Below are 13044 nucleotides of genomic sequence, written 5' to 3'. Positions count from 1 at the left end.
GTGCCAGGCAGGTAGCCGCTGACACCGTCTTCCACGCTCGGGCCCCAGGGCAGCCACGCTGGACTTGGGACGGATAACCAGGGTCAGCTCCCTCTCCAGAGAAGCGGACGCGCCTCTCGCCTCCCCCGCACTGCGTGTCATCCCTGGCCCATCTGCCCACAGCGTTTCTGCCAGCGTCAGACGTCACACGCTCTGCTCGCCCGTGTCAGTCTCCAGGCCACAGCTCGCATCTCTCTGACTGATGCGCACGACCGTCTTTTTATAGGGTTTGCGACGATGCGCATTTTTTCCCTGGAAAACTGTCTGCTCGTGCCTGTTGCCTGTTTTTCTCAGCCTGATTCTCGGTTTCCAGGAGCTGGTTCCATGTTAGCTGCACCAGCTCTATGCCATTCAGGCGGCAAACTGTTTTCCCAGCTCGTCTTGGATTTTCGACGTGACTTGTAGTGTGGTCGGCTGTGGGACTTCTAAGTACTTCCTTGAATTCTGACTTAACGGCCTGAAGTCGGACGTGGGTGGCATTTTTTAAAGCTCCCAGATGATGCGAATGAGCAGCCAGGTTGAGACCCACCGACTTAGGCCGTGTGGCACAGCCGCCCGCACAGGGCACGGGGCACGGGGCCAGTTAGACGCTAGGCTCCCGAGGGCGAGAGCATCTTAGTTATCCTCCACCTGACACAGCATCTGGCCACTAGCGAGGGCTGAAGGAAGGAGAGAGGCTCCTGTGACTCACGGCTCTGCCCTGACATCTCTGCTTGTCCGTTTCTATTTTTCTGGCCTCAGCCAAAACAGCACGTCCCCAGGGAGATGTGCCTAGAGACTGGCCCCCCCCGGTCCAATGATTCTTTATCAAATCGGGTGGTTTTATTTTCTTCACGGTGGTCGGCAATGCCGGATGTTGTCTAATTCATGTTTGCTTTCTGTCTGCCACACTGTCCCCTCTGCTACAGACCCCTCACAAGAGAGGACACACGAGTGACCACGAAGCATATGAGAAAACACTAAATTGCGTTAGCTACCAGGGGATGCAAACTAAACCCACGAGGAGACACAAGGCCATGTGTGTTGGGAGGATGCAGAGTGACTGCGATGCACGCACTGCCGGTGGCAGAATCGTAGTGCGACCCTCGGGGACGTGCTTGCCAGATACGCGAGTCACGCCTGCACGGCCCGCCCAGCAGCTCCTGCGTGTGCGTCCAAAAGAAACGAAAATGCGTGTCCACGAAAATGTACACGAATGCTCACGGATGCTTGATCACAACCGGCCAGACCCTGGAAACATCAAGGTGCCCGACGGGACCATGAACGAACTGCGGCATCCACACAGTGGAACAGAACTAAGCAACGAAAAGGAACAAGCCACACAAAGCAACGCAGTGCAGCTCAACAACATCAGCGAAAGAATCCAATTCAAAGGAGTCCCTACAACACGCTTCCACCTCCACGAAGTCTGGACTCCAGCGACAGGAAGGAGGTCAGTGGGGCGGTATGGGGGAGCAGGGGGCACAGGGAAAATCGGGGTGACGGACGCATTTCATACCTTAACCGGAGTAGCAGTGACACGCACGTGTGCATTGGTCAAAACACAAACTCTTCACTTTACGTAGACATATTCAAGTTACGCCTCAACGAAGCTGGTTTTTAAAAAGAAAGCTGTGGCCTCGGGGAGTCGCTCAGTTTTCACTGAGCTTCACCTTCCCCCCCCCCGTAAAATGCGGACGAGACTCCTCGCCTGGCGAGGCACGAGGGTATGCAGGTCGCAGGGCTCGGGAAAGCTCCGAGGGGCGTGACGGGCCCGGCACGTTCACTGGTTCAGGAGCCACGCAGTCGCCGCGTAAGCACGGGGTCAGTGCGGCCTAGAGGTCAGCCTGTTACCCAAAGGCAATCACTCGTTGTCACGTTTTCCCAAACGTTTTATCAGTGACTCCTTCAAGGATTAAATTAGGAGAGTTCGGTGCCATGCGCCAGGCCCACCGATGACAGAGCTGCCACCACTCACAGATGATGAAACATGCGGCTTCGCGGAGCTGGTGTGACCCCACCCACACGGGGGTCACATGCGGCAAGCAGCACTTAAGGCCAGAGCACGCAAGCGCCCCCGGACGTCCGCCCCGCCCTGCCCTGGGCCCCATCTCTTTCTGGGCTACTTCTGTACGGCCGCGCGGGCTTGTGCCCACCACTCAACATAACTGCTGCTCCTTTACGCCAGCCACGTTCCGTCCCTTGCTGACCCCTACGGCATCGCTACCTCGTCTCCCCAGTCACATGTGGTGCGTCTCGAGCATGCCTGCGTTTCAAGGCTTTCCAGCTCTGAAAGCTGTCTGGGCGCATGGGAGGCTGAGCCAAAAACTGTGCTTAATCTCAACATCTACAAGTTCCATCAAGTACACTGAACTATGCTGCATCACGTAAAAACGACCATCCGTAAAAGCTCCACTTAACACTCAAAACATCGCCTGAAAGGAGGTGTGTGCGCATTTCTCTCAGCTGGGTGTGTATGACAAGTACCAGCTCCTCCAGAATGAGGGGGCTGAGGCACACGGGGTCACGCCACAGCACGCTGTCCCCCGAGTTGCCTCCAGCACCCGCCCGGGCCGTCTCCCAAGCCCCGTCCACGAGAGGGGGGGGGGGTCCTGCCGTGCCCCTGGGAACTTGGGAGGCTGCGCCCAGGTGTGTAGAAACCACGACCAACGGGAGCTCCACAGGGAGCGCACGGCACAGTGAGAGGTGACTCACGACCTCCTGGACGGACGCCTGCTGCTGAGCAGGGCCAGACTGGCAGGCTCACGGGGGTCCGGGACCCCAAACGGGACCGGAGCCGGCCTCACGGCCTCACACGCGGACACTGGCCGGAGCCCAGCGAGTGACAGCTGTGGGAAGAGCCAGGGGCTGTGGAGCTGGGAGGCGGGTCACGAGACGCCTCCTCCAGAGGAGCCTGGGCAGCGGGCTCAGAACGGGGCCGGGCGGCCGTGGGGCATGACTGTCCTTGCCCCAACACCGGCCCGCTGACACACTTCTCAAAAATGTTCCTCCCTACACTAAACCGTCAGGCCTTCGCTCGGTGGCTGACTTTGCCCCGCGCCATGCCCGTCCTGGCCCTCAGCGCCACAGCCTCCGCCCGCCTCCCAGACTCCCCTCGCTGGGCTCTGCCCGGTGTCCTGAGCCACCTCCGGCCACACCCGGCCCAGACCGGGTCCGTCCTGTACCCCCTCCCGCGGCACCCCCACGGTGATGGCCCTCGGCCCCCCAGTCCAGGTCACACGTGTCACTACCTCCATCTCCACCAACGGAACCCCGGTCACCACACCGCTGTGCTCAAAACCCTCCGGTCCCACACGGCCAGCGACCCAGCGACGAGGGCCCGGCAGGCACAGCGCGGCCTTCCCGCCACAGGAGCGGGGTCCTGCTCCCTAACTCCACCTGGAACCCCACTGAATCTCGCGACCGGCTGACAAGCCAGCTCCGGCCACGGTTCGTCAGATTCCAGAAGCCGCGGCCCTGGCTGGCCCCGTGGGCCACCAGCCCCTCTACACATTTTATCTGCTGCTCCAAGCAATGGCTCTGGCCAAGTGCGGTGACACTCTGAACTCACGTTTATAATCAAAATGTGTCTGGGTCGCTACAATACTTCTGCGTAATGAACAAATTTGAGCAACCACTTAAAATCTATTGTAACTGGACCTAGTTTCTAAACTATATCCTTGGTATTAACAGATTTACATCTCAAGCATGCTTCGCTTCATGAAAACAAACTGACAAAAATGCAGCATTAATCGCGAAATTTTATTTATTTATTTTTTGAATTTCAGCTTTATTGAAAGCTATATACAACGAGAAGACATTTAAAATATATAACGTAGTGCTTTGCTATGCGTCTATTAATTGTTAAATTTTAGACGACACCGCTGGACACAGAAAGCAAAGGCAGAGAGGGAGGCTGGAAACCGGCACGTGCTCACTGAAGCCAAAGCCCGCACCCTGCCTGGACACTTAGTTAACATGATAAAGCAGGACACTGACAATCTAATCGCTCAGATTCTCTTGGTAAACGCCATGAGTTCAGGAGCCTCCCGCAAATACCAAATACTGGAAGCTCAATAAACAGGTATTTCGTGAATAATTACAGCTCAGTTTACACACATCTGTACGGGGAATTAATTATTCCTTGGCAGTGTTTCTGAATGGCTTCTTTCAAACTACATTTCATTCTAACGGGACGTTCACTGCGGTCTATTACCCCCCCGGCCTGTGCAAACAGGAGGAGAGGCCGTGTCTTTGTGGAGCTGCTTCTGCTGAGAAGCGCACTTTCTCTGAGCCCTGCCTGGGCGGGCCAGCTCCCTCCTATGAGCCACGAGCCGTGTGAGGAGTTTCACCCCGGCTCCAGAATACAAACATCCGCTGAGATCTAGAATCCACCTAGAAGACAAAAAAAACTTTAACAGATAAAGCTGTTCGGTACAGTGTACCTTTCTAGCCTCATTAATCAGAGAGACACCAAAGGCTTAATAACGGAGACAAGACAGAACTTACTGTGCTGATCTTTCTCACTAACCACATTTATCGAGTCATCATGTTGTCCGCCTGAAACTAATACAGTGTTATATGTCGATTATACCTCAAAATGAAACAGAAATACAGCACCGAAAGAAGCGATACTCTGCTTCCTTTCAGACGGTCACACGAGATGCCCCGCCTCGTCTCTCCCAGGAAGCCGCGGGTTTTTCTGAAGTAGTTTTATCACATAGACAAAAAACCCAGACAGGCCTTCCCTGACTACGTCCTGTGACCACTCCCTCTGCCTCCTTCTTCTTGATTTAGTTTCTTCAGTGCATCTGCTACCGTCGGAAATTATTACAATTTGTTGAGCTCTTTACTGCTTGACTTCGCTACCGAAATACGAGCCCGGTGGAAGCGAGGGCTCGGCCTGCTCCTCGCTGCGTCCCCGGTAGGACAGAAGCTCCTTGCGATCACAGCAGATAATACGCAGCACACAGCAAGAGCTCCGTAAATTAACTGAATAAGTTAATAGATGGCCTGACTGACTTCAGTATTATTACAAACATAAAAAGGTTTTTGAGATCATCTGGTAAAATAAGCACTGTTCATCAAGTTATTTCCATAAAAAAGTAAACTTGGAGCTCCAAATAAATTATTACAAGTAAACACTGACTCCAATATGATAAACGCAGTTGTAAGATATCAAGATACTCTGATGTGTGTATGATATGTTACCTGGAAATAACGAGATCCAAATTAGGGACGTGATTGATGGGAAATGAAAAACTGAGATCCAGTATCACACGCGAAGGAAAAAACCCTGTTAACAACAGCCATGGAATTTTAAAATAATTTTTCACAGACAGTTCTGCTCATAAATTCGCAAGGCATTATTACACAAGGGTGACTAGAAACTACTCGACTACTAACGTAACGTTACGTTTATAGAATCCTTCTGCTCCAAAGTGCAATTTTTAATCTTCTTGAACAAGTAAAAGATTTGTTTAAGCTTCTACATGACAAAATTACACGCGTTCCAACAGATGGTGGTGCCATGGGCATCCACAGAAGAGCTGCCGACGGGGCAGACACGCTGGCAAGGAGGGAGGCGGGGAGGGGGCGGAGCGGAAGGACCAGCGCGGCTCCCGAGGCTGGCTCCACGCTTCCGGCAGGACAGCGTGACCGGGGCATCACCTCCCCGTTCCTCGCATCCACCCGGAACACCTGCCACCGCTCCGCTTCGCCCTCCATGAAGTCACGAGCCCAAAGGCTCGGCTGCTCCCAGGACGCCGGAGCGGCAGGCCCTTCCACACGGGAACGGAACGGGTGAGGGGAAGGGGGCTCGGGCGAATCACCGAGACTCCAACCCGCCGGGCAGCGTTGCCCCTCCCTCCCCCTCCTCCCTGCCCACTCCCCTGCCACCTCCTCCCTGCCGCCCTCCTGCGGCCCAGGCGAAAATCAAAACTGCAGGTCATGGTTAAGAATGCGGGATTTATAGTTAAAGCCTGAATCCTGCCGTCACCGCCCCTGGTCACCGCCCCTGGGCCGGCTCTGTGACCTTCATCACATTCTCGAAGCCTCCGTTTCCACAGCGGTGGAACGGGTGGGGGGCGGGGGACGCTTGCCCGTCGGGGCTGTCGCAAGAATTAAATGTGAGGTGGAGTATGCGAGGGGTGGGCGCAGTGCCTGGCACATGGCGAGCCAAATAAGGGCCCGGGCGGCCTGACGGGGACGCGGCCGGTCAGAAGGGGCCGGGGGCTGGCACGCGGCAGCCATCCGCACCCAGCCCCCGGTGCTGCAGCTCACACGGCGTTTCACGTGCCCCCTGCTGTTTTATTTATTTAATGCAGGCAGGGAGGACCGAGCCATCAAACCACCACCACTACCACCACCACCACTACCGACGACGGCGACAAAACCAGAGGAAACGGTGAACACGGTTCCACAATCGCGTAACCCCCAGAACGTCTGAAATGCTGCACGTCGGCTCGCGGCCTCCGCACCGTCTAGGCCGACCTGTTTTCCAGGCTCTTCTCACACCCGCACTCCACACGGTGCGCACGAAACTCGCGACCCGCAGCACATGCCACGGTTCGCGCCTGGCCACGCGCTCCTTCGCCCCGCTGCCTTCCGCACCCCGCCCTTTGGCACCCACTGATCTGTCCCTTGCCGCCTTCCGCGACCCTCCGGCAGACAGCACCGCGTCCACCTGCGTCCCCAGCGCCCACGTGGACGTAGAGCGCTCATGTCACGCTGTCTCCTCGTTTCTCCCACCGCCTCCTTCACCAGGTTCTAAGCTCAAAACCGTTCGCGTAGAGGTGTCAGCGCTCAGCCGAATGCACGACATACGAGACGAAATAACACAACGCACAGGACTAGCCTCCTGGAGGACAAAACAAAACAGTAAGGCTTTAAATTGAAGAAGAATCACTTAACGGAGCTGGAGGTTACGTAACTGTTTCTCCCGGGCATCACAGTGGCACCAAACATTCCAAAATAGTTTACTCGACTCTTCCCTAACTTGGAAACGGGGTGTCTAAGAAGAAGAGGGGTTCTGAGCCGCAGGCAGAGATGCGCCTGCCCCGCGAGGCCACGCTTCCCGCTCCGCCTGCCACCGGCCCCGGCCGCGCGGACTCACCATCTGGATGGGCTTCTTGTGCAGGTCGCGCTCGGTCACCAGCCTCTCCTGGTCGGTCACGTAGAGGCCCTTCTGCGCCAGGGCCTGGATGACGGCGTCGTGGCCCAGCAGGGGCTTGGCAGCGTCGCTCTTGAGGATGAGGCTCCCCGCGCGGCAGTACAGCTCGGCCGACAGCAGCAGGCGCACGACCGGCGGCTTGAGATGCTCCTGCTCATACTGGTCCGTGTAGAAAGGCTCCCGGAGCTCCTCGGGCACGCTGTCTGCGGACGGCAAGGGAGGGTCTCACGCGACTTTCGCAAAAGGGACACGCCTCATTCAATAATGCCATTTACGCCACGGAACCTAAGACTCCTCCTAAAGACAACAGCAGCCCTTTGACGGAAAAGGGGGCTTATTGGACCTCGGCATACGCTCTGCAGCGACAGAGAGACAGGAATGTGCTCTACAGAAGACACCGTTCCAAGGACGCTCCTCGGAGGGACCACAGAGCAGACGCGGAGAGGCCCAGCGACCCCGGGGGACGCGCCCTCGTGCTCCCTCAGACCCGGCGAGCTAGAAGACGCTCGAAATGGAGCTCGGCGAGTCCCCTCGCAGCCGAGCAGCCAACCGGGAGACGCACCGTGACCGCTCCTTCGGGAGACGGCACGGCCTTGCCACCTCCGGGCACAAAATCGTTTGCCCAGAGTTGACAGCCGCTCGGCTGCCCACCTTACTCATCCCTCTGCCTCAAGACCGCGGCTCTCTTTCCTCTGCTGGAGTTACTGGAAGTGACCGGGGATACAGCGGGGAGAGTTAGTCTTAAAGTCCCTTTAAGCACTAGTAAACCACCGGTACCCCTGCCTTCCCACCCCAAGGAGCCCTCCCGGGCCCCTGCTATCCCTTTGATGGAGACACAGACAAACGGGACACGAGAAGCGAGCCAGGTTCGCCACTGCCCCGAGAAATGCCCGCCCCCCTCCCCAGCTTGGCCTTCGGCTCCCCCTCACGGGCTGCCATTGCCTGCAGGGACAGTGAGGTCACCACGCAAACAAGACACACAGGGCACTCCTCCTCTTCCGACTCTCCTGCCCTGTATTCCCTCCTCCTCCCCACTCCTAAGCTGGACTCCACGCTTCTCACCAAAGCCAGGACGAGAATGAGGTTTGTCCCCAAGGGAAAGGCAGGGGACCAAGTTAGGGCGACCACGGAGCTGCCCTTGGCCAGTCCCTGGCCTGCCTCCTCTCGGGCAAGTGAGGGTTCGAGGCCGCCGTCCCGCAGCAGCGAGTCTGCGAGTCTGCTCAACGGGCAGCCTTAGCACAAGACCGATGATGCACAGGTCGGTAACACAAAGTCGGCACTTCAGAAACTTTATGCACGGAGAATTAATCAATTCCTTAGCAATTCGCACCTTAGAGTTTTTGAAAATCTATTACTTAAAAAATATTTTCATCAAACAACATTAAAGTAATTATTGCATGTTCTTATATACCAGCATGGTTCTGGGGAATTCATTCAAAGAATGAGTAATAACCCCTATCCTCTAGGAGCCAAAAATCTACAAAGTCAAGTCGAAAAGGTAAGTTAAGCAATTCAGAAAGTGCAGACAATACAAAGCAACGGACGATCAACCACCGAATGAAAGGAATGAACGATTACGCGCTTAGACTGCCACAGAGGACGCGTCAACAGTGGACTTCGCCGTGAAGAAATCGGAGGGGAAGGCCAGGCGGAACTTGTTTAATCGGGAAAAAAGAGGCTTTCCAAGCAGAAGCGAGGAGAGGAAGAAGGGGGGGCATCAGGAGACACAAAACTGAACAGTGAGGGTGGAGAAGGTTCGCGTGGGAAGCAGCGGGAAGCGCAGCAGAAGGAGCATGAGGCTCGGCCCCGGAAGGGCTCGCTCTCTGCGAGGCCCTTACATGACAGCCCACGAGAAGCGGCTGGCAGTTCCAAAAGAGAGAGCAGCACATTAAGACTGATGTTTAGGGACAATTAATCTGGCATCTGACAGTGACTGCGGTAGAAATCGGGGCTGGAAGATGACAGCGATCAGGAGATGAAGTGAGTCCGCGGTGAGCGGTGAACGGACAGAGAAAACATCCAAGTGGAAATGTCCGAAAAGCAGCTGGGGACCAGACGAGACTCTGGAAAGAGGTCAAGAGTAGCTGTATCAATTTGGGATTTGGGTGACATCTAAAAATATCATCCCCATTTAATAATTGAAAACACGCCGCTGCCTTCACAGCTGCATTAACCAGTGCTGAGCCGGCCCTCGGCGCCGACTGAGCAGCTGCCTGCGCACGGCACAGACGCCCGCAGAGTACGACAGGGCACGGTGCCGGGACTCGAGCCGTCAGCGCCGCGGGCACCAGACGGAAGCCACGCAGAAGAGCCGCTCTCAGAGGCGAGGTACGTGATTTTAACGTAACTGTTATAAAAGGCACACACCTTGGATTTCCACTTCCCGGAACAATGAAAAAAATAACTAGTGAAGGTGCCGGTATCTAAACTTTAACTGTGCAAAGTGACTGCTCATTATCAAGATAACGAGCTTCTCCGTCACACCTGTGCGTCCACCTAACATTTGTTTACCGCTCTATATCCGTCTCGCACGTGGTATTTATGACGACTTGGACGAACTGGCAAATCAGATGACAGATGGATACTACGAGTCCACTAGTACTTACCAAGGGTCTCCTCCGTGTCAGACACCGTCCTAAACATGCATTCTGTCATTCGATCCCAACAATCCTCTCGTCCCCGTTTTACGGACAAGGAACCCAAGAAAGGAGGCCTTGCCCAAGGGCACACAGCCGATCCATGCAGAGCCCCAGCTCCAAACCCTCCAGCTAGAAGATTCGGAAAAAAACAGCGGTTTGCCGACGTGACAAGGCTGGAAGGTGGAGGACAGACCGTTCGGGGGCTACTTCCATCCGGCCTCGGCACGACCACAAACCGAAGGTAGGACAGCGGCAGCTCTGAAGAGATCCCAGGGCGGAGAATGGGGAGGGGATCCGCAGCAAATCAAAGGGCGTTTGAAGATGACAAAAAGCGACTTTTCCACCCCCAAAAGGATCAAAACTGCCTACTGAATATTATGAAATAGGTCACTTTTAAAAAGTCTTCAAGAACTAAATATGCTAAAGAGAAGGCTCTGAACATGGCCATCGTTTCTGCCAACGGCACGAGACTGTCTTTTTTTAAGAAACAGTTTTGGAGTCGTGTCGCATCTGAAAACAGATGAACTGAAACAGCACATCAGAAAATAACTAGGTGAAATCAAGGCTAAGAGGCTTCACCCTCCCCCAACCTCCAGCGCACAGGAGCTGAGAAAGCACTACTCAGGGAGCGCGTGCAACGCCGCGCCCCGAATCCGAAGGAGGGAGAGACGAGACTTTCCCGCGCGCCGGGCCTCAGGCAGAAGCTTCACCGGGTCCCTATCCGTCCTGACGAGACCTCGGTTTTGAAACTAACCATCACCTGAAATGCTGGAGGTGCAGGTGGAGGGAGTATTGCTCAAGGCAACTGTCTGTAATTTTCTATAAAGCTGAGTTAGCTACCTGTTGCATGCACAAGTCACGCCGGCAAATAGCACCGATTTCTTTAGAACAGGAAGGGCTGGCCCGCGGCCGCTGCTTCCCGCTGCGGCACCGCTCCCTCTCAAAGCCCACCCCTCCCAGCCGGTCCACAGCCACCGCCGTTAGAAGGTGGCATGACGCAGCGGGAAAACTGGGGCTTTGGGTTTAAAGACGAGCCCTGATTCTCCCACTTACTCAAGACAGGATCTGGGGTGTGATGATTAACTTCTGAGTCCAAGTTTCTCCAAATTCCACGGACGTGCCTCCTACTTCCTCTCCTCTGGACCCCAACGTCCCCCGCCATCCTGGGCCCACGGGGCTGCAGCCGCCCAAGCCTTTCCATCGCTGTGATAGGCCGGGTCCGTGCCTTTGGGGCTGTGACAAGCTGTTCCTTCCGCCCATGGTGTTCCTCCCCGCGACCTTCACGTGGCCGGCCCTTCCCACTCGGATCTGAGTTAGACGTCATCTCAGATACGCCTTCCCCGACCACCGACCAGTCACCCAGCCCGGTTCTCCGTGTGACAGTCAGTACTGTCCTACGAGGCGCGGCCGTGCTTTCTCCTCCTGCCCCTCTAATGTGGCCTCGAGAGCGGAGCCCCCGCTGTCCGGTGTCAGCACCTAGCACAGTGCCCACATCGCAGCCAGCGTTCAAATATCTACGAGACCATGAAGTCTCCGACGTGGAGCTCTGCCTTCAAAGAAGACGCCCGTTTCGCCCCCACACTCGCCAAGCGGCCAGGGCTGTACGTAGTCCTGGGCTTCGGTGGCCTCCCCTGCCCCACCGTCACCCCGGGAGGCTCACGCACCCCTTCTGAGCTCCGGTTCCCTGTAAGCCACCAGCCTGCTCAGCTCCTCGCTTGGATTGTCACAAAGAAACCTCAGCTTCAAAATGGGGCCAGATGCCTCAGTGGCAGGGGGGGCAGAAGTGGAGAGGGCCCGAATGAGCCCAGCGGCATGGGACTGGAGCGCGACGCGTCAGGGGGGCGCACGGCGTTTCCCAGCCGTCTGCAGAGAAAGACCTAGGTGCGTGCCACGCGTGCGTGCACGTGTGCTGCCGAGCCCAGGGCCCGACCCCCGCAGCGGGGAGCCTGAACCCGGAGCTTGGTTCCTAACGTCCGTCTGCCACCAAAAGGAGCAGGGCTCTTGAAGGAATGGCTGTGTCCAGGGCTGGAGGAGGAGGCGCACGAGATGAGCTGAGGACACCTGTGTGGCCACGCGCACGTGGAGCCAGGAAATGCCGGCAGAGGGCGGGCCGGCTCAGAAGGCCCAGCAGAAAGACGATGTCACTGGCCAAATCTGGGACAATGTAAGTATCACAACAAATGATGATGACATAGGATCATAAGCCGCTGAATAAAGCAAGAGTGAGTGCATCCACTCTGCTATAAATGAATTAATAAGAAAAAGAGAAAGAAGGAATCGATTGACGTCACTGATTAATGACATCGATAATCGACAGTCACTGATTCAAGCAGGTATCATTACTGGATGGCAAAATGGTGGGTAAAACTTTGATAAACGGGGTAATTCCAGTTCTCTCTCCGCAGATCGCCGATTCATTAAAACTGGGAAAGTCATGACTTACGCTCTGTCGCGTCCCTTCCTGACTGCTCTCCGCCTCCCCGGCGCCCCCTAACGCTCACTCGGTGGCCATTAGCCTAGATTCCGTCTGCACTGTCTTCTCGCCGTCAACGAGCTGCCCGATGTCGGTTACACTCTACTCGCAGCAGATCCCCAGACTGTGACTTCTGGCCTCTGCTTCTCGACTGTTCTCCACTCCTACGCTCACGCTGCCTACGTCACTGGGTTTCTCCGAGAAGCTACTGAACCAACCCATCCATCAAGTTCAAGGATTCCGAAAACACAGCTGACGTCCATTTCCGCCGGCTGCTCTCTCTCTGCCAATGGTGCCACCCCTCACCTACCCAGTCGCCATGGCTCAAAAGCTCAGGCGACCTCACCCTCCCCACAACCTCAGGCAACCTCATCCGTTACGTACTACGTTTTTATTTAAACCGCTCCCCCTGCGCCCCAAATTCAGTCACTGGAGATACTAGGGATTATATCTCTGCTGCTTTTTCTGTCTTTTGCCTCCTCCTCCCCTGTTCACTTGACTTTTGCCATCGTGGGACCGTGGTCAAGAGCGCAGGCTGCAGCCAGACTCCCAGGCTCCGGAAGACGGCTCTGGGTGACGCCCTAAACCTCTGGGCCTCGTTTTCTTCATCAGTAACACTGGAATGATGAGTTTCCACCTCTTCGGGCTGTCACACGGATTGAAACGAGTGCCCGGCACACGGTGAGCACTCAGTAATTATTAGCAGCCTTATCGTCATTTCCACCCTCCGTCAAGCTCCCGGG

At 55.9% G+C, this 13044-nt stretch overlaps 1 protein-coding gene across 3 annotated transcripts in view; it reads right to left on the bottom strand.

Annotated features, from left to right (window-relative positions):
• CAMSAP2 (calmodulin regulated spectrin associated protein family member 2) overlaps positions 1-13044 on the bottom strand; it is a 36440-nt gene that overhangs the window by 19570 nt on the left and 3826 nt on the right. For 2 of the 3 annotated variants that reach the window (XM_039883521.1, XM_039883520.1), the window contains exon 2: positions 7133-7392. The exons of the other annotated variant lie outside the window; for it this stretch is intronic. In XM_039883521.1, coding sequence (XP_039739455.1) covers positions 7133-7392 — 260 coding nt within the window. The remainder of the gene's footprint in view (positions 1-7132; positions 7393-13044) is intronic. 3 annotated transcript variants of the gene reach the window in all.

Source organism: Pteropus medius, unplaced genomic scaffold (genome assembly GCF_902729225.1).
Source record: "Pteropus medius unplaced genomic scaffold, Ma_sr-lr_union100, whole genome shotgun sequence".
In the NCBI taxonomy this organism is placed as follows: Eukaryota; Metazoa; Chordata; class Mammalia; order Chiroptera; family Pteropodidae; genus Pteropus; species Pteropus medius.
This window is presented reverse-complemented; position numbering and strand designations above follow the sequence as displayed.